Below are 22,709 nucleotides of genomic sequence, written 5' to 3' on the forward strand. Positions count from 1 at the left end.
CTGAAACTTCTACGCTAACTTCTCAAAACAGTTCAAACCGTACAGTCCAATATTAAAAGAGTTATCATTTTCTATTAAATGTATAATTTTCTACTGAATTTCTATTTCTGCACAAGAATTCGCGGTCTATCGATGACATTTGTCGATTACGTGAAAGGTAAGAGGACGTATCTGCGTACAGCGACGCAATTTCTCGAAGAGTTCCAGGAAGATGCTGCAAAGTGATAGAACAGACCTCTTTTCGGGCGTTTTTCGCGTTAGAAATACGTTTCGGAGCAGCGTGGATGGGTGAGAACTTTCTACTCGCCGCAGCAGATACATGTGTATTTCCCGTAAGGTCCTGGCAACCGTTCATGCAGACCGCCCATCGTGAATTCTTCGTCGGACCCTTGAACATAATTCTCCGGTTATGTCACGCGCGTTCGGATGATCGAAATCGGCGCGGATCTTTTGAAAAATCGGCGGGGGCGCGGAAACGGACAAAGAGAAAGAAAGATCAAGAAAGAGACAGAGCGTAAGCGAGTAGGACAGACAGTTTCCACTTTCGTTGCGGTCGTCTTATGCAAATGCTTGCTCTCATCATAGAACTTTCTATTCGGCCGGAATCCTTTTCGTCGGTGTTGCCTGATTGGTTGCGCGCGCGAGCGCTCGATCTTACGAGTAAGAGAGAAACACCGGTGAATTCTTCTAGAAAGTTCGAGGAAGATAAATTACAAGGACATCTCGAACACGTTCTCGATGTGTGAAATCACAGGCGGGACGCCGGGGAGGGCCGGTTATAGCGGATTCGTGATCACGAAAACGATCCAAGTCGATCGAGGCTAACGCGTGAAATCGCTCGGTTTCCGGTTCGCTTTTGATAGCGAGATCCCAGACAATCTGGCGCACCTCTCGATCCTCCGTGTTCCCTGGGTCTCGGCCAAGTACAGTTACACTGTGTTTCTACATTTTTTTTTCGCTTAAGCTATCAAGCAAATTCGATAAATCGTCATCTAGGAAATTCTTTCGATTTTTGCACAATTGTAAAACTTTCTTGTTCGCCAAACTTACGGTGGGAAAATCATCCGTCATCGAAATGTGATACGTAAACATTATTTATTATTTATTTATTTACAGTTCATTTTAACACAGTTACACAGTGTTCCTCCATTTTTTTTCACTTAAGCTCAAGCGAATTCGACAAATCGTCATCTAGGAAATTCTTTCGATTTTTGCACAATTGTAAAACTTTCGTTATGGTCATCGAAATGATACGTGACCTGCGAATTTTAGGAATTTGTGTGACAGACATTATTTATTATTTATTTATTTGCAGTTTATTTTAACATGGAAGATAACATCAGGAACCTCCTCCTCTTCTTTAAATCCATCGATGTACACGAACTGTTTTAATTTCATGCTACTGTCTCTCTTCGTTATGTGTTTCTAATTAATAAAATAAAAGCCACAAAGTTTCGGACAAATTTGCCTACAAATAACAGAACAGTATAACTTATTTCGGGAACACTGTGTGAAATTGACACGAGGGACGGATGAGGGTTAAAAAAGTTCCTAGAGATGGCATTTCGAATTTATTCAAAATCAAAGATAACTGTATTTCCGTGAATTATTTTCCGTTATTAACACTAAATCCACCACTGCCGATCAAATGACCGGTTTTATATTTTTCATTTGACAATTATTAAAATTATGAAGTTTTGCTTATGTGGAAATTGATTCCCCAAATCTCTTTATCGAAGACCATATTGCAATAAAAATTGCACAAAATCTAAATAAATAGAATTTTGTCATTCTTGTAAGCTAAAACACATTTTAATCACTTTTAGTTCTCGGTAGGTTTAGCGTTAATATTTACCTGTATTTCCGGTGAATATCCACAGCTCTAATTGCGAGTGAACGCGGATAATTCCGTTAGTTTCGGCCTGAATTGCGGATCGAGGATCGCGATCCGGTTTCTGGAAGATCGGCTACGACGTTTGTCGAAAGGTTCGCGGAAAAAGCGCGGAGCTCTGCGTCGGAAAGATAGGCCCGATTCCGAGAAACACCTGTCTCTCGCTGGTTCATTCACTCGGGAATTACCATTCCGCGTGCTCTATTCGCGTCACGACGACTGAACGCGGAACAATTTACGATGCCACCGCGGCATCGTCTTTCGGGAGAGGAGCTCTCCTCCGAGCTAGGGAATTCCCCTTTGCAAGGTTCGTTGAACCGAATCTGTGAGACGCGAGATTTATCCCGTATGAATAATTTGCCGCGGACGCTGACGTGCCGTTCGAACAAAACGGAAGCTTCCGGTGACGTTTATCCTGATCAGAACCATTATCGTAGACACTGAACGATCAGAGTCATTTATTTTTCACCTCTCGATCAAAATACTCGGCTATTCTTTTAATCTTTTATCGGTGGTTTGCGCAAAATTGTCAGCATCTTCTGACAATTACACTGTTGACGATGCTGGATCGGTTACAGCTTCAATGGTACTTTTTCTGGACACTTGGCCCGTTCATTGTTGATGAAGAATTGCCGTCGCTTGTTTGTCGTAATTGGACTGCTGATCTTTATGCATTTATGAAGAAATTGGTTCGGTGAAATATAAAACGGGAAAAGGTTTTAAAAATTCAATGCTGTGATGTTGTTTTTAATGTAGCAAAGTCGTTAAGGGATGAAATCAATTTTTATATTATTCCTGCTTTCCACAATCAATGCAAAACATTTTTATTTTGCATGAAGATCCGCAGTCTATTCATAATCTATGTTGTTGGACATTCAGATGTCTTAAAGACGTCTCCTGAACGTTTCCTGAACGTCTTGTGTTACAAAACAGCACGTCTTTAAGACGTCTTATAATAGAGGTTTGAAATAAAACGTCTTTGAAATGTCTCGAGAAAGACAGAAAACGGAGTCTGTCTGTTCACATTTTCGACCAGTGAAGTGGAATCGAGCAATTCATCGTAAAATTTGAAAATCGTTGATCACGCTGGGATTCTTGACAGAGACAGATCGGTCGAGGCTTCTGCGGCGCTGGTGCAATTACGGATTTGAATAAATAACCAAGCTAATTGCGATAGGCAGCGCGATAATCTCCATATTTTTTCATTATTAAGAACAGCGGCTCCGCGCCATTGATGTTTCAGTTACGGGAGTGCGGCGAACAGTTTCGGTGGATATACACCAGGGAAAAATCTTATCTTTCACGAAGATCTTCTCCGCAACAGGCGATGAGACATTGCCTTTCCGAGATCGTACGTTTCCGGCCTCCCGTCCCTGATAGGATTTATTGTAAAAGCTGTCGGTGTCGGAAAAGCTACGGTTGCAATATTGTTTGACCGTGAAATTCAAAATCGTTAGTGTAGTTTGTATCGATTTATTATTAATTTCAAGCTGTTCCTATTTCCATTGTTGTTGTCTTTCCATTTATTTCCATCGTTTTGGAACGAAGAACGCGCTACCAATTAACTTGTACAGCTAGTAAATAGATTGTCGGAAAAATGATTGAAATATTCATAAATAATTCGACTGATTTAATGAATAATTTAACGGAAGAGCAGTTTGTATCGATTTATTATTAATTTTGAGCTGTTCTTAACAGAAAACAACAATTTAGTAGATCATTTTGCCTCAATCTTTATTTCTATTGTTCTGAAACGAAGAACGAGCTACCAATTAACTTGTACAGCTAGTAAATAGATTGTCGAAAAAATGATTGAAATTTTCATAAATAATTCGACTGATTTCATGAATCACTTGAGAGAAGAGCAGTTTGTATCGATTTATTATTAATTTTGAGCTGTTCTTAACAGAAAACGACAATTTAGTAGATTATTTTGTCTCAATCTTTATTTCCATTGTTCTGAAACGAAGAACGAGCTACCAATTAACTTGTACAGCCAGTAAATAGATTGTCGGAAAAATGATTGAGATATTCATAAATAATTCGACTGAAGAGCACAATAAGAGCATCGAGGTGGAAGCAACTCCGTTCGATTTTGGATATTAATCGATGGTTTTATACTTGTGAAAAGGGGTCACACAAAGAGTATACATAGATAATGAACAATTTTCGTACGGTTGGCGAACGTAATCTATTAATTTCACAGCCTTCCGCGTTCGCCTTGCGTCGCTTTATTCATACGGCCTCGAACTCGAGCGAACGCTCGCATGTAAACTCGTCCACATTTGCATCTTGATGTGCACCGAATGCAGGGGGAAGGTCGTGTAACGCAAATCCGCGACTCCGATCACCGTTCCTTCGTTTATTATCATTTTGACACCTCCCTGGTGGTTCTCGCGAGTTTTCCAATAGGCACGAATTATCAAAATTAACACGCCCAAACGCCGAACAAACTCGAGGCTTCGTTCGCAAACATATTTTCACAGCACACACAATGCTGTACAAAATTGATTGAATTCTTATCATGTGAAGCAGTAATATATTGTAATAAAAATTTTTCAGTTTTGATACAAAAATAGTGTCGCGCACATAAAATTGTATAATAGTAACAAATTTTGAAGTTGGATGAAAAATTCTGACATCGTAAAATCCTCCTAATTGCAATTTTTCATGATTTTCGGCCGATAACTGACATTTTTGCCACTTTTGATCGTTTATAATTCGCAAACCAGTTAACCAATTTCAATGAAATTTTCAGAGCGTATATAATTTCTACGAGTTTACAAAACACATCTTTGAAATTTTCGTTATTGGCCCAGCTAAAAAAGTAGTAAAAATTGATTTTTACTATTGTTTTTCAAAATTTTTAATATTTATTAGACGTCATTTACTAAACTAATTCTTCTAGCCTTACAGACGAATTGAAGTCGTTTGGTCCATCCATAAAAAAGTTATATTCTGATTTAAAGTGTGTGTGATCGGTAGACTGCGGATCTTTATTCAAAATAAAAATTGTCTTTATCAATTGCAAGACACAGAAGCCATATAAAACTTTCTTGTTATTTTCAGCAATTTTAATAAATCAAGAATAACATTAATATTTATACTGTTTTATATTACATCCACTGATTTTTGTCATAAATGCATAAAATCGGCAGTCTAGTGATCAGTTATGCTCCTAACTGTAGATCGGCAGAAAACTGCGATGCAGGAATTCGGTTTTGCAGATCGGTTTAATGTTACTGTTTTAAATTATTGTATCCACTGATTTTTGTCATAAATGCATAAAATCGGCAGTCTAGTGATCAGTTATGCTCCTAACTGTAGATCGGCAGAAAACTGCGATGCAGGAAATCGGTTTCGCAAATCGGTTTTCGAGAGAGAGAGAGGAGAGGATCGAGAGACTCTCGCGTCTGTTCTCGCGAGGGTGGCAGAAGAAGAACCGCATTCGAGCAGTTCTCGGAAAGTTGTTGGTCCCTTTTCCTCGTTCGCGCTTATCTGTCCCTCCTGCTTTATCTCCGGAGAGGTCTGATGCCGTGGCTCGCGGTGAGAAACGTTCTAGGCTCTTCGACGCGATATGCGGCATGCATATAAATTGATACCCATAACCATAACTTATTCGACATATGTACCCAACCCAGTACTGGGAACTCCGGGCGTCCGATAAAAACCGGCATAAATTAAATTGCGTTATTACGTTATACGACGCCCGGGGCGGGTCTTAATTGATTGCCATCGCTCGCCCCTCGACACCCCCTTCCGATATCCTTCGATCCTTCTTTCTCCGACTCGCGTTCTCGCGCGTATTGTTTTGCGAACCTGCGGCGAGATCTGCAAATAATTGTGTCGATCGCCATGGAAAAAAAATTGATTTGAATGTGATCCGCTACTGTGGCCGCTCGCGGCGACCATCGGAGCCTTTGCTACAGCTACAAGGACGACAAGAGCTAAATAGACTGCAACCCGCTCTCTACGAACCCGTCCAAGTCATCGACTAGATAGCTTTCGTTTCCATTTCTCTCTCTCTCTCGTTGCAAACGTCCTGTCCCGTTCAAAGATTCCTCCGATGTTTTAAATCAAATATGTATGGCGAAAATTTCGTGCGGTCGAAATTGCTCTCACGAACCCGAGTTACTTTCGTTTCAAACATTTCTTCACGTCGAGCACAGCATTTAATTCTGTCATCATCTGCGAGCTTCTTGGCTTCGTTTAGCTATTTGCCAGAACCGTGATCGTGTACGATTGAGATCGTAATTACACAGCGGATCTTTATGCGAAATAAAAATGTTCTAGCTGAATTACAACAAACTAAAATGAAATAGAAATTTATATTTTCTTCCTTAACTTAAATTTCTTTTTAAACTTCTTTAATAGTATTGTTGAAAAATTGCAAAATTATCGTAGACTTTTATGTTCTTGGATGAGCACAGATTAATTTACATTTGAGGCATAAAAATACGTGTTGAATAATGAATATCAAAGAAAATTTTGGATATTTTGACATAAGGGTTAACATGTTCAACAGGTTGAAAATAATATAAGAATGTTTTTCAATTCTTCCAATGAATTTACCTTTTCAAATGACATCTATTCATTTTTGCCATAAATGCATAAAAGACATCAATATTGTTGCGACCACTCGCGTGGGCGGTGGACGTCCATTTAGCAGCGATTAGAGTGGCAGGCGTAAAGTTCGATTACGCGGCGCGTTATGCCCGAGAGGTGGGAACAGTTTATTGAAACGGTTAATGAAAATTTTGAAATCAATCGTCCAATTTGAACGTGAATGGTTGTCTATCGGTTGGAATATCATTATGTGTTACGTAAACGCGCCAGGTGGCTGCGCGAGGCAATAAGAAAAATCATTCATTATGTTCGCTCGGTTTTCTCAACGTTATTGATCGCGGATATCATGTATTCAAATTGTATTCCGGCTGACAAAGTCATCGATAATTCAGAGGAACGATGTTTTTGCTTATCATTTTTAGAGGCGGTTTGCTCTTGACCTTTTCGCACCTGACTCCTCTATGGGACATCGCCGCGCGTATCAGACGTTATTTTTCATGCTAATTCCCCTGACAACCAGGCGACAATTTATTGACAATTACTACGAGGTTTTAATGCCTCGACGACCGCCGATAAATATCAACACCTTGTCTCCTTTCAATTTGTTATTTGGCACGCAAACCTATTACAAAGTTATGCGAATTCGCAATTTTATAGAAAAGTTTCTCCGATGCGGAATGATCTTCGAAACTTCATATTAAAATCATTTTTCGTTTCTCTTTTGTGGAATGATCGAGGATGAAAAAAACATTTTTTTTTCGAAATCGAAAACGCCCCGCATGGGAAAAATTGTGGCTCGACGTCATAATGACAGGATCATAATCCCAAAGGTGTGCGACGATGCCTTTAGGTTGCGCGTTGAGGCCAAAGTTTGAAAATTTAGGGAAAATCCCAGAAAGCACAAATGTTTCCTAAAGTACCGTTTCGCAACACGAGATGTTCGGAAGACGTCTTTAAAACGTCTTTGCGCTATCTGCGTAAGGGTTAATGCGAGTAAAACGCTCGAGAGGGAAGGGTGGTGGTTGGCTGGTCCGGTGGAAAAACCTATTAATTGCGGTTGTAATTAGTCGAGGATGATCTTTCGATTTGTCAGAGGGGTTCTTGTACTCCCCTAAAAAGCATCGTCCGATTTATGGGCCGGCGCGGAGTGGGCCCGATCCTCTGGTTTGTACGCGCATCTGGACAGATTTCGCGTGCGTGTGGCCACCGCGTGTGTATACGTGTGGGACTCGCGGCGCGGCCTATATATTATACAAAGTTTCCCCGTGCGCCCTCTCCGTTCCGCCAAATCGCGCGGATACCCGAACAGGGAAGACGAGTCAATATCTCTCCCCACATGAAGCCGCGGGCAGGTAAAAATGTCTCAACTTGGGTGCCCCGGCTCGTCCTGGCTGCTCCTTTTGCTCCTTTATTCCCAGGACCTCTTTCTCTCTCCTTCTCCCTCCCTTATCTATCTATCTTCGAGCGCCGAGGGCGACTCCTTCGAACCGGGCCGAACCAAAACGGAGAGGACGAGAAACCAGAGAGGAAACGCGAGAGATGGATGGACCGTTCGGCCTTTCTGCGCTGAATAAAAGTGGCGAATGCGCCGAGACCCGGCTCTCCTATCCTCTCGTAGTTAGACTAATGATTAGGCCCGGTCTCTGTGACGGCTGTTCACTTTAGCCCCTCTCTCCCCTCTCTCCCCTCTTTTTTTCTCCTTCTCTCTTCTCCTGGTCATCCTAACCGCCTTGCGTGTCGGTCATTATTAACTCTTTGTGCACACTGCTCTCTCAAGATCATTGTTGCAATCGTTCGGATAGATTTACCGTCTTTTTTGCTCCACTCGATCGTTTGTGCGATTATCGGCTTAGGGTGTGTTTCCACCCTTAACACTTTCACCGCCACATTGGTCATTATTAATTCTTTGTGCACACTGCTCCTGGATCATTGTTGCGATTATTCAGATAGACTTAACGTCTTTTTTCTCCACCCGTGTTTCAACCCTTAGCACTTTCATTGCCACATCGGTCATACGTGGGTGACACAGTGGGGGACACTTTTAGAGTACAATATAAAGAAAAAACAATAATTTGAAAGAGATAAGAGTATAAACTTGCGAAACATTGTAGCCAAACCGTCGTGGAGTTTACTGAAAGTTCCGTTAAGAGGATAAACTCTCGTTTCCAGGATTGCAAGGATGCGGGGTATGCCTTCTCATTTTTCAGTAATGCAAAGATGGGGTTTTTCAATAGTCAAAAACGCTAGATAACAGATCAATGTAGGCCGCGATCGTCCTCAAAAGTCCTATTCTTACGTTTACAAGGCGTAATTTGCATTATTTGGCAGCATTTAGCTGTTGCAGCTTTATGAAAATAGCTACATGCGCAGCTGTATGTTTCCGAATAATGCAAATTGTAATACGTATTACGTAAACGTAAAAATAGGACTTTTGAGGGCGATCGCGGTCTAGATTGATCTCTTATCTAGCGCTTTTGACTACAGAAAACCCCCATCTTTGCATTACCGAGAAATGATAAGACGATTCCCGCACCCTTGCAATCCTAGAAACGAGTATCCTCGGTGGTCGATCGGGCAAGTAGTCAAGACGCAAATAGGCCGACCGTCGGTCCGGTGCGGGTCGCTGGGGACCGGAAAACGTGTACTCATCGAGGGTCGTCCACGCAGCAATTTTCCCACGGTCTCTCCTGCAATCATCGGACAGAGTCGTCGTCTAGCCGGTGTTTTACTTCGAACCAATAATAATCTATCCAGCGAGAGTCACGGGTGTGTAGTGGAGCATTGGTCGAGGTAGGACGTTGGGTATCGGCTGATTCGTCGATCGGGTCCGTTGAAACGGCGCGGATCCTCGAGAGACCGAGGAGAGGAAGAACAGCTCACGGATATTTCCAGGAAAATATCGCAAGAACGCTCTCCGCTCCCCGTTCTACGAGAAAAGAGAAGCCTCTTCGGTCCTGTCTCTCTCTCTCTGTCTCTCTCTTTCTCTATATATCTGTTTCTGCGTTTCTCGCGTGCTGTTACGCGAGAGGAGCAGAGAGGAAGCTTGAACGGTTTGTAGATGTACGAGAGAGGAGAGACCTGGGCCATAAGATGAAAGAGGACGATGATCAAGAGAAAGAGAGAGAGGGAGAGAGAAAGGACCGTCGGACTCGGGGATCGAGGACGTAGAGAAGTAGAAGGCCTGGTGGGGTAAAAAACAAAAGTCCAGTCGGTCGTGGAGCGGTCCAGGATGGTCCCAAGCTATTCGGGACCACCCCGAGAGCCGAGGGGTCCAGCTCGGCTCGCGGCAATCAGGTGCCGTTGGAATGCGACCGTTCCACAGAAAAACAAAACAAATTTTTATGCCCTCGCCCCCTCCCGCGACCCTCCTTTCGGCTCTCGTTCGCTTTACTCCTCATTCTAGTCCTCCCCTCCTCACCTGTGGCTCGGTCGAACCGCTCCTCGAGAGAGGCATTAGGCATTACTTAAGGGCCCACGGGTCCAACGTTGGAGGAAGGGTACCCCACTGACTTCTATCTCCGTCTTTTTCTTTCTTTCTGCCTCTTTTGCCCCCCCCTCTCTCTCTATCTTCCTTTGCTTCCCTTTTGCTCACAGAGAGGCGCTCGCTTTGGCGGCAGAAAAAAGGACGATTTCACGCTGCGAATTGTCCACGACTCGTTCGCCAGGGCCCCTCTCATTTACGAGGGTAACAATTCTCTTATCGATCTCTCGTGCCGGAACGGGAGGAGAGCTGGTTATCGGTGTTGGTGTCGTAGGTTGCTGACCATCCCTCTCTTTCCTTCGATCCTTTCTCTGTTTACACTACACTCTTACCCCAGCAAGGACGTACCCTAACGGTGGATCCGCCCGAGGATTAAGATACGAACGGAACGAGCAGCATTGTTTCGGGACAGCAGAAAATTGATTTACCGCTCTCGCTAGCCGTGGACGATGAAATTAACCGCGCTTTGCTAAGAGTATACGGCCGCCGGCATTGGGGATGCTGCGTGATCGAAGCCCGGAAGGTTCGAATCGGCTTCAGGCCATTTTTGGCGATTTTTACTTCTGAGACATTTTGGTACATCGGTGTGTGATGAGTAGACAGCAGATTTTGTACATTTGTGACAAAAATGAGTGGGTGTAATTCAAAAGAGTGAAACTGTTATATGTTTTTCAACCTATTAAACTTTAAGAAAGAAAATAAACTCCTGTTTCACTCCAGTTTGTTGCAATTCAGGTAGAACATTTTTATTTTTATAAATTGGAATTTTTATTTCTCTTTTGAATGGTTTCAATAATTCTTGATCATTGAAATTGGTGTTTCGTTTTACATCGAAGTTTGGACTGTGCACTAGAAAAGAGAGCACTTCTAAGAAACTTCTGAAGCTTTTAGGCAACATTAGCCGTGTAATAAATTATATTTTAGACTACCACACCGCAATACTTACGGTTCCATTAACCCGTGTTGTACAATTTCCTATCGCGTGAAAGCTTCGGACACGATAACAAAAAGTCGTTTCCCTGTACATTCCGAAATTGTACAGGAAGTTTTACTCGGAAAGATTCTAGTTAAAGGCCGGAATGCATTCTTGGACATGAGTGGTATTTTATTTTAATGCCGTTGCCCGACAAATATTTATTATCGTGCGGTCGTTTTAATTAAACTTACCCCCTTCTTGCTGATTTTTAGAAAATTATTATGGAAATTTTAAATTAACATCCTTTCTTGAGGAACGGCGTCTGTATACGATCTAGGTAACATTCCGGTCCCGGTTTAGTTAAACTTACTCTTCTCACTGATTTTTAGAAAATTATTGTAGTAATTTGAAATTAACATCCTTTATTGATTAAAAGTCAACAAAAATTCATATTAAAAAATGTGAGAGATCAAGGAACAGCGTCTGTATACGATCTAGGTAACATTCCGGTCCCGAAGCGTGTAAAGTGTAAACGATGTGACGAATAGAATTGTTCAACCAATTTCTGTTTCCCCGCAGAGATTGATTATCCCACGAGGGAAATGTTTCTCCGCATTCCCATTGATTTTTGCGAGCGCGGAGTGGCATCGCGACCGTCTAACGAGCAGCCACAATTTACTCATTGTCAGAGCGAGGAGGCTAATTGCCGTTCGACACTCGCGTCGCATTCAGTCGGCGCTCGCCGTCTGTACCGAGCTTTAATGAGACGGTTTTTCTCGATCCGTAGATCATCATGTTCCCGGAGTGAGGCATGAGCGCGGTAAAAGGCTGTGGTTCGACGTCTCCGAGGTACCACCTGGGGAACACATAATTGGTGCAGAGCTCAGGCTCTATCGCAGCATGGACGTGAAGAATCGAAGAAACCGTGGCTCGTACATGATCACGGCGTACCGTGTCCTGAGAACCGAAGACGGGTGAGTGTTGAAACAGTATTCGCTTGTTGCGATCGCAATTAGAACCTGTTCAGTTCCTTCTTGTTCAACTATCCGTACATCGTCGGCTAATGATTCTTGCCGCACGTTGCGTGCCTCATATATTGGCGTCACGGCAAAGAATTATCGTTGTATCACCAATTAAATTCGAAAACAAATCATTCCTAACTTCTAATCAATTCTAACTTCCCTCTAATCACTTTGCAATGAAAATCGATTTCCTTCTACCTCCATCAAATTATTAAGGGGACAGACTCGTTTCTAGGATTGCAAGGGTGCAGGGTGCTCATTTCTCGATAATGAGAAGATGGGGTTTTTCAGTAGTCTAAGGCGCTAGATAAAAGATCAATTTAGGCCCCAGTCGCCCTCAAAAGACCTATTTACATTTACGAGACGTAATTTCCGTTATTCCGAAGCATAAAGCTGCGCATGTAGCTATTTTTATGAAGCTGCGACAGCTAAATGCTGCCGAATAATGCAAATTATTAATGTAAACGTAAAAATAGGAGTTTTGAGGGCGATCGCGGCCTAGATTGATCTTTTATCTACGCTTTTGACCACTGAAAAACCCTCCATCTGCAATCATGGAAACGAATCTTGCGTTCGATGTGTACACGTCAATTCAAATCTCTATTGCTGTGCAATAACAATAACCTTTCCGAGAATGAATTGTCAATTTTTTATCAAATAAAAACGTAATTCTTCTTCGTTTTTCGTAAAATGTATAATAGGACCATTTGCCCTGCGTTCGACGTGTATACTCGTCATTGTTTGATTTTAATTCCGCACTCCGTGGGGGATTTTTAAAACTAAATTCCGCAAGATTCTGATCGTTGTTGAGCGTAACATGGAAACCGCGTTACAGGAGGGCGGAAGCAATTTTTCTACAAGAGGGTGTAGTTAGCAAAGGGGTCACTTACCCTGTTGTAAGTTTTCGCATCGCCTGCTATCATTCCTACCGTTAATGTCATTGTCATGTCAGCGATTAGATAGCGGCTTGGGGAAACTCTCTCAGGTACTGGGAATTCTACCTGTGGGGCTGCAGAACCTTGACCAAGGGGGTGCTTGATAGTTTCTAGGTGACCTTTAACTACCGCTGGAAATTCTCGAACACCGTGTGCGAGAGAAACAGTATCTTCTCTCCGTTGATCTTTGTTCAGTTTTCGGTGAGCCGGGTGGCTAGACCAATTTCGGTGTTCCTTCGGGCAGAGTCCGTGGTTTTTGACATCGTCATCGTGCCCCTAATTAGGCAGTCCTTAAGTCGCCGAAAAAATCCCAGGTATTTGTTCTACCTGTGAGAGCTTCGGGGGACCCGGGGCCCCACCATTTCTTCTCTCGATTCTACCTCCCTCATTCATATACCGAAGCCATGGACCATCACGAACACAACAGCCGACTCCTTTTTCGAGAAACACCGACACCGTGGTTACACCATATTGCCTATCGACTTCGATCTTGGATCGGGACACGTTAATATAATACGAATTAGTCAGATCCGTCTATCGCTGCCTTGTATCGGGCTACGTTGGTGTGAACTTCCACTTCGAGCACAAATATTTGTGAAAATCCCAGTGACCGTTCCCGATTCCCTGGTTTTACTGACAGAAAAGAAGATGATAATTGAAGAACTAATTTTATACATTTCACCCAAGTTCCACCTATTTGTCCTGAAATGCATTAGACTAAAGTGTGAAGGATGAATGAATGAAGTGCAAACTTCATTATTCGATCTTTGTAGACACGTCAATCTTCCTATTAAAAAAAAATAAAGTATATCAATTTAAAATATGCGTTTTGTAGATGTATGTTAGTTGTATGTACACCTGCTGAGAATTTGGATTTTAAGCAGAAAAATGGAATGGAAAATGATATTAATGATGGCACACGTGTAAAGCCATCGTAGACTACATAGGCTAGAGATAAATCTGATAAATATGTAAAATAAATCGTAAGGGGTTAATAAATAATTCGTGTGACGTTAAAAGAAGTTGGAGAAAACGAGTGGAACTAAATGAATTCCATATAATGTTGAAAAAACAAGCACATCGAATTAATTTTGACTTATACCAGTTTCATAATTATGGGCACGTATACAGCCATCGTAGAGTGCATAGGCTAAAGATAAATCTGACCAAAATGAACTTCGTAAAATAAATCGTAAGGAGTTAATAATTCGCGTGACGTTAAAAGAAGATGGAGAAAACGAGTGGAACGGTTTGAGGAGCGCAGCGAACAGAGGCAGACGGTTTCGAGTCCACGTGGCTGCTCGGCCAAGGCGGATGGCGACAGCGTGTCTAGAGCCATCCCTGTCTGCGGTACCTCCTAAGACTTTGATACCGCGACCTGACCGATATACGGGCCCCGACAGGAAACGCTATTCCGTAAATTGAGGTAAATTAGCCATGGAGACGGGCTCTCGGAGGTCCGAGTTAAGAGCACGAGTTACTTGGTGTGCCTACGCAGTTAGATGCACGCAGCAGCTCCATTCCTCCTCCTCCTCCTCGTCCTTTCCTCTTCTTCGTTCTCGTCGTGATCTCTTTTTCTTCGTCCTCCACCTTTCCCTTCTTCATCGTCCTCTTCTCCTTTTCTTCACGAGCTTCTTCTTCCGTCAAAGTTGATGCGTGACGCATCCTCCTCCGCCTCCTTATCCTCCTCCGCCTTCTGATCCAGCCGAGACAAGCTGGCGACTCTGGTTTCTTACGTGTGCGCGCAGGTTTCCATAAGTGTTCCCCCGTGGTGGTAGGGGACACGACACCGCCGTCAGCTGTCTCTCTGGCCCTCGATAACGATCCCTCGTCTCGCTTCGCCTCGCCACACGAAAGTCAGACAGTGACATTTGCTGTAACGAGCCTCAGGGTCTCGTGCTTTTCAACACCATCGTCCACTCGTGATTTTTCGCGGTGACCATGCCCCTTCCCGTCCACCTAGAACGCTGAACTCTCCTCAACGATTTCACAAACACAGCAATGCCTCGGTTAAAAATTCGGGACTGGAATTGCGCTTATATCGTGTAGAAGTCTCTTCTAAGCCGGGCGACATACCAAGCTCTAAAAATGGCTGGCATGCGTTGCCTTATGAAAATGACATCACAGAATTTATATAGATTTTCTGTGATTTTAATAATATGTGCTTGGATAGAAAAATATGTATAATTTCAATAATTGTAAGATGAAAAAAAAGAAACCGGTCATTTGACGGAAGGTGGTGGGTTCGCTGTTAAATAAAATAAATAAATGCGGTCTCATGATTCCGTTTAATATTATCATTTGAAAGAAAATGGCTTCTTTTTACACTTCTTTCTGCTGGCATGCGTTGCCTTATAAAAATGACATCACAGAATTTATGTAGATTTTCTGGGATTTTTATAATAACATGTGGTTGGATCGAAAAATATGTATAATTTCAATAATTGTAAAATAAAAAACCAGGAACCGATCATTGTTAAATAAAATAAATAAGTGTGGTCTCATGATTCCGTTTAATATTATGATTTGAAAGAAAATGGCTTCTTTTTACACTTCTTTCTGCTGGCATGCGTTGCCTTCTAAAAATGACATCACAGAATTTATGTAGATTTTCTGGGATTTTTATAATAACATGTGCTTGGATAGAAAAATATGTATAATCTCAATAATTGTAAAATAAAAAACCAGGAACCGATCATTGTTAAATAAAATAAATAAGTGCGGTCTCATGATTCCGTTTAATATTATCATTTGAAAGAAAATGGCTTCATTCTCCACCGACAGGAAAAAAGGAATTAATCTGAAGTGAATCACGTGTCAAAGGGTTGATTCGTTGAAGACAAGTTTGGAAAGCTTCTGCTCCATTATCTGAACACCCAACTCTCCCTGTCAGTTCCGCTAATGAAGTTCCACTGTATCGCGTTACCTCGCATCGACAGAGAGACGTTTCGTAAAGCCATTGATACAAAGGCAAGCCGCATGATTCAGAGAAGAAGAATGCCGGGGAAAAAATAACGTGTTTATTAGCAAATAGTGCGCACAACTTCCACTTGGGTATTCGACGCGTAACTGTCGGAGATTTGTCCCTCTTTGTGTACAATTGCTAATGTTTCCCCGATTATTCAATTACGGGAACGGTAATCGATCCCGGGAAAAAAAGGACAAGGAAAAAAAAGACTCGAAATACGCCGTTCGACTAATAGACAGCTGAATGAACAACCATTGACGTGTCTCGATGAAATCTTTATTAACATGTTGACGGATTCGCCGAGTCACCGTGCACGGTGGCTCGGAATTCTGCTAAAAAATTAATTTTCTCCACTCGATAATTATATAGAATAATTACAGATTGATTCGTAGACGTCCAATAAAAATTTCTGGAGTTCAATTAAGAACTCTGCTCTTTACAATCTACTTAAAAACTAATTACAAGGAATATCTTTTACTGTATTGCTTGAAACTGTATGTATTTATTCGTCTTTGTTCTTAATTCTGTTTTAAGGTGATTAAATTGAGAAAATTAAGAACTATCGCATGGAAATATGTTTCGTAGTTTGAAAGTTCTAGCAGAGCGCCACCGATTTCTTCGATCCGGATCACTGCGATCGACGCGATCCACGGAATCGCGTCGATCTCGTTGTGTATTGCGGCTGGATTCGTTACGTAAGATTCAGTGGTTTCCTATTGATCGATTTTGTTGATTTGTTGCGCGACTCGACGAAGCATTCCTACATATTACAGAGACGATGCACAGCCGCGAGAATATAAATAGGGAAATAGTTGCTCTCGTGCTCGACTATGTTGCTGTAACTTTATAGTCACGAGAGTCCGCTCGGTGTGCTTCCTGTTATTTTGATATTTCTATCTAGACTGCGGATCTTTGTGCATTATAAAAATTTTCAGAAAATGCTGGAGTATCAAATTCGTCAGAACTTGATTTTGATTTATTATTTCTATCTATTTCTATCTCATACTTTCCTCACCTTGTTTCTCAGAAAAAATAACAGGAAAATAATCCATATTTCTTTTTCACTTTCCGAGACCTGGCGAGTAATGATTAATAATTTCTGGTGTCCATTTCTGTGACTGATAACAATCGTATGGAAATGTACATTTTTAGAAGCGACATTTCTGCGAGATCCAGAATTTTCCTTGCGTCTTAGAGCGCACAGTTTTCCAGAAATTGATTGTCTTTGATATACAAATTCTTAATTTTGTATATAACTTCCAATATCCATTTCTGTGACTGATAATAATTATATTTAATTATATGTAATTAATTGTATGTAATCCAGAATTTTTCTCGCGTCTTCGAGCCCACAGTTTTCCAGAAATTAATTTTGTACTGCATAATTTTCTGATTTAAACATGCCGTATGTGATTCTGGTAGTTTCCAATCGACCACTGATTACCATCTTGTATTAGCAGTTTTCTATGCAGCAATTGCGTCACTCTAACTGTAGCAATCGTGGTAAGCGCTATTGTTTACGAGGAACGTGTTTGTTTTGATCACCGTAACAAGTTATCTACCGTGTGTTATCCACATAACTACGTGTTAACGTAATTACCGCGATGCGAGTTTACTCGTTAATGTATGCACGAAAAAATCGCGATGATATTTTTTACACCGAGTAAGCATGATGAGAGGCTTTTAGCGTCTAATGCGTTGCAACACTTGCAACTTATTGTCTGCTTGCGGGTTACGTTAGCGAGGTAGTGTCAATCACGACTACTGCAACAAATGGTTCGGTTCGTTCATGAATCAATTTCCTGATTTTGCGCAGCACTATTTCTTTTTACGCTGTTTTTGAAGAACATACGATTATGCCACCAATCATTGAACAATTTCAATGATTATCGTTCGCAAAATCGTTTTCGTGAAAATTCCAAATATGTATATAAAAGATTGTTTTGCCTGTTGCAGAACGAAGGAGTTGCAGTACGTGGACGCAGTTAACACAACAGTGGGGAAAGAGAAATGGCTGACTTTAAATGTTAGCGAGCCTCTCCAGCACTGGGTAAACAACCCCGAGGGGAATAAGGGGTTGTATCTTTCGGTGCATCCGGCCGATCGTTCAGGTGAGTGTCGATAACTGCTGGAAACAATTTGAAACTCTATACAGGTTTTACACACAAAATTCACCCTTTTGCAAATCAATTTCAACCTTTTACAAATAAAGTATTTTTAAGCTAGTTTTTCGAAAAGAAAATCAAATCAAATGTACATTAATTGAGTTAAGAAATTCAAAATTTTATTTATTTTGCACAGATGTACATCAAATACTTATTTAAAAGTAATTACTAGATTGCGGATGTTTATGCAATTTTCAATTTTTGCAGGCAAATTTCAAGAAAGTGGGAACAAATAGAATCTTATTTTCAGTGGTGGTAGCCTTTATAGATCTGAAATAAATAAAAATCGTATTAAATTTTGTAGAATTTTATATTCTGGCATCTTTTTTGAACATTTTTCTAGCAATCTAGTAATTACCAATTCATTAACTTTGTAATGTATGAAAACTGTGTGTAGATATGTATATTCATTTTAGCCATTTTCGGATTAATAAATTTTGAATATGAAATTGATTTGCAAAAGGGTGAAACTGATTTGCAAAACCCATAACACGTTGATTGCCGAATACAATACCCAGATGATTAAAGAAAATCAAAGCAATTAATAAAACTAAAAGTGGAACGATAATATTCATCGAAGATCAGGTTCGACACAGTTCGACCAGAAAAATCTGGGACACCGTGTATACAGTGACGCGGCGTGGACGGCACACGCGGCTCGCATTGAGCAATGGATCGTGGCTAATAAACGCTTCGGGGTCAGAAGTTCGACGCGATGAATTCCGGGCGTTTCTTGTACACCTGGCTTCGAGAAGCCAGCCTCCGCTGCTGCATAGGTGTATGCTTTCTCGAGCGTACACCTGTTTCACGCTCTCACTCCCATACTGAAAAGCGTTCTTCGTTCGCGCAACGTGTATTCGAACGCGCGCAGTCGAGAGTCTAGCGATGGTTTAGCGAGTATGTACCGAGCTCGCGCTTGATTGCAAATTAACGCTTCTCAATTTTCAGAAAATCTCGAAGAACATTTATAAAACACTGGTACGCTCCTGATAATGGCTCGATGATATTTCACAATGGTTCCGGTTAATTTCTAAGTACATACAAGATTGCTGTTAATCCTCATACATTCCTTAGAAACAGTAGCGTAAAACATCCTATTAATTATAATAGTTTATCCATTTTTGCGCCACACTTACAAGGGAAGGACCCCAAGTGTCCGACTTCGATTTTGATAATTTTTTGTGAGACGATGGTATATGGATCCCTAATGATGTCTGCAAAATATTAGGTGTAGTTACTCAATAGTTTTAAAGATATAAACAATTAAACTTTCATACCTTTTCGAAGTTCCATTAGCCGTGTAAGCAGGTTGCGTGAAAGTTCAATTGTTTATATCTTTAAAGCTATTGAGTAACTACACCTAATATTTTGCAGACATCATTAGGGATCCATATACCATCGTCTCACAAAAAATTATCAAAATCGAAGTCGGACACTCGGGGTCCTTCTCTCGTTAGAGTCTATAAACCATGTTTATAGCGTTACAGAAATACGTCTCATAACACCAACAGGGGATCAATTATTTTACCGTATGTAAAAAATGTAAATGGATGCAGAGAAAGAATTAAAAAATCGTGACCTTTACTTTTTCCTTCGCAATTTCAACCAATAAGAATTAAAAAAAAATTATTTACACATTAGCTAGTAAACTAATCCTTCTAACGTTTCGAACAAGACTCAAGCTGTTGGGTCGAATTTCGCTAAAGTTATTCGTTTTTAAACGTTGTACGAATACTTTGTACTGTAGATTCAGAGTGTCCACTATTTTTCGATTTTCATTTTTGGGCGTTCTATTACACACTAGAATTTTGCTAAAATTATTCGTTTTTAAAGGGTGTACGAAAACTTTGTAACACCCACTGTAGATTCAGAGTGTCCACTATTATTTCGATTTTAATTTTTGGGCGTTCCAAGCCACCGCGCGTCAGAATGTTCTTGCTAGCGATCCGATGATCGAGGAGAGTCGGAGCAAGAAGGCCTGTGGCGTCGCGTTGTCTTCGCTCGGCAGAAGTGCGTGTACGTGGGATTCAGACCGAGAAACAGAAGGCGAGAGACACGGTCGGATGCTGAAGCATCCACGGAGGGAAAAGAGGGAGACACCGTAAGCGAGCGGAGACCCAGATGCTGAGATAAAGACGCCCCTGAGTCTGATTCCGCCACCGAATCTCGGACGAGAGTCGTCGCGAGGAGAGATTACCGCGGCTCGATCCTGAAGATAAAATACACCTGTTCAACGGGGCCTACGATCGGCTTTAGATCATTGATGATTTTCGTTTCTGGCCAGGCCAGCCAGCATGGGAACGTGGCAGCCTTGACCGATTGAAATCTCGCTCGGATAACACACGAAAAACAGCCGGCTAACGGAGATCACCGACTAATATTCTTCACGGACACGTGTTCTCTGTGTCCGGACACCGTAGAGCGTGAACGGGCTTCGACCATCTTCATAATCATCGTTGGACCATAGAATTCTTCCGAGAAATTCGACCGAACGCTTCACGCTGCGAATTGTTGCTTATCTTGCAAATCTTCTGCTCCGGTCTCGTTTTTTTATTTTGCAATCGTTGACAATCATAAGACCGCAGTGTTCATTTTATTTAACAGTAAGCCTACCATCTGCCAATCATTGCAATTATGGAGATGTTTCCATAGGAAATGATTCAATGAAGATTGCACAAAATCGAAGTAAATACTTGCGTTTCGTTAACAAACTCCGAACAAAATGGAAATCTTGTTGAAGTCGTTCATCAAAGTCGTTCTGTTTCCATGTAATTGTACAACAGATCAACGCACGAACTTGTAATTGTTACAAGAGCTCCGGTACGCTATTCAGATCGTGTAACAGCATGTTCCGACATGGAAACCGTATCAAAGGAATTCGTCACCTTTTTATCTCTTGGTTCACCCGAGGTGTATTGGAGAACGTTGTAAAATTAGTAGACTGTATCGAGGAAAGATTGATTGCGTCCGATACTCTCGGGAATGCAAAATGATCGAGGTACTGCATCCACTAGTCCACGGGGCAGTAGTTGACTCTCGATTGCCGAACAATCGAACGAGTTTGGAGTGTTTTAACGCTATCGAATTCTGTAATTAAGATTAATCGACTCTAGGGAATTTTCCGACTGTATCATTCATATTGATTCCTGCATAATTGATAACCGGACGGGAATGTCTATCTGAATTATTAACAATTTTCTAGCAGATTTTGATGAAAAGCAGAAGTCGCCAATTAATCCGGATCATGCGGATCGACGAATTTCCACATACACAAAGATCCACAGTCTAATTATTACTAATATGCGTACATGCACGAACGTACCCCTCCTTCTCCTCCTGTGCCCCCACTCCCTTTCCCTCGTTCCTCCTCTCTTCTCGTTCGCGACTCCCTCCCGTTCCCGTTTCCTCCCGCCCTGCCGCCATTCTCCTATCCCCTCTGGTTTTCACCGCCCCTCCCCCGTTCTCTGCCCCCTCCCTCGTTCGGTGCGGCCTCCCTCTCCACAACTTTCTTCTGGCCTCCGTCTCTCTCCGACCGCTCATCGATTCTATTTCTCTCGCTCTCGCGAGCACAACCGGTTTACCTTTGATCATTCAATATAAAACACGAGATAAGCGACGGCACACAGGCCCGGCGTGCGCGTGCACGTTCACGGAGTCATGATTCTGTTCCTCGGTAATTTCTGCCTCTGTTTTCCCTCTTTGTTTTTCCATGGCGGTTCCTGTCCCGTCGCGGATCCTTCCCCTCCTGTGTTTCTGTCGATCTTTTCTTCTGGATCCTCCGACAAGGCACGCACATTCGCACGCATACCCTACTGACGGCTTATCCGTCCTCCTCGCCTCCTCCTTTCCTCTACATTCTCGATCCTGTTGCTTCTTCTTTCCGGTTAAGAGCCCCCGGTTTGTTTGCACTGGTTTGCCGTCACGCGTCCCTCCCCTCACCCTCTCCACCCGGAGTGCCAGAGGAAGTTTCCTCCCGGTTGCAGAAAACCAGATGCTTTCGAAAGTACGGCCGGCTATCTCTCTGCCTCTAAAGACCGGCTATACACACCTCCGCGTGATACGCCCACGTGTGCCTAACTGCGCGATCGCTCGCAAGCCAGCCAGCTCGGTTTTCTGACTTGCGACACCTCGTTATCACCGCGAGCCAGAAACCAGCCTTCGTCGGATAGCAAGCGATTTATTTCACGGCTAACCTGGCGCAGAAGTCAACAACTCTACAGGCTCTTGGATAGGGGATGGTGTTCAAACATTCGGATACTTTTTCTTTAACGAAACTATCTACTGATTTGAAGTTTGCTGGGTCCCTTGGTTGTTGAAGGGAGAACCGGGGTGCAAAATTTTAGATTTGCGAGATCTTGCGTTTCGAGGTGGTCCTCGACATCAATTTATTTGTTCGAAAAGTAACTAGGGTAACTGTACCGATTAATGCTTTATTTCAATTATTAGTACTTTATTTTAATATTACAAGCATTGTATAAGCATTTTATGAAAGAATGATGTGTTCGGAATACAACAAAAAATTGTTAGTCCTCAATACCTAATGCAACGCAAGAAAATGTTAAGAAATAAAATCGATAACATCAAATAAAGAATGTACGATCATGTGAACAACAGTCTTTTTGGTGATCGAGATAGATATTACTTTTACCTTTTATGAAGAATGTTTTTCAAATCCTGACATTCTAAAAATATGAGAATGATTGATAGTTACGTTTTTTGTTTGCCTCGCGAACGAGAGAACAATCTCATTGAATTGTAAAAATTT

General features: G+C 41.8%; 2 protein-coding genes across 2 annotated transcripts in view; one reads left to right on the forward strand and one right to left on the reverse strand.

Moving 5' to 3' along the window:
- Nucleotides 1-22,709, reverse strand: part of Prpk (TP53 regulating kinase) — an 87,190-nt gene that overhangs the window by 53,618 nt on the left and 10,863 nt on the right. The gene's annotated exons all lie outside the window — the stretch shown is intronic.
- Nucleotides 1-22,709, forward strand: part of Gbb (glass bottom boat) — a 37,216-nt gene that overhangs the window by 5,493 nt on the left and 9,014 nt on the right. Inside the window, exons 2-3 of the mRNA XM_076423624.1 lie at nt 11,642-11,828; nt 17,736-17,890. Of these exons, the coding sequence (XP_076279739.1) occupies nt 11,642-11,828; nt 17,736-17,890 (342 nt within the window). The remainder of the gene's footprint in view (nt 1-11,641; nt 11,829-17,735; nt 17,891-22,709) is intronic.

This window comes from Lasioglossum baleicum, chromosome 5 (genome assembly GCF_051020765.1).
Source record: "Lasioglossum baleicum chromosome 5, iyLasBale1, whole genome shotgun sequence".
Taxonomy (NCBI): Eukaryota; Metazoa; Arthropoda; class Insecta; order Hymenoptera; family Halictidae; genus Lasioglossum; species Lasioglossum baleicum.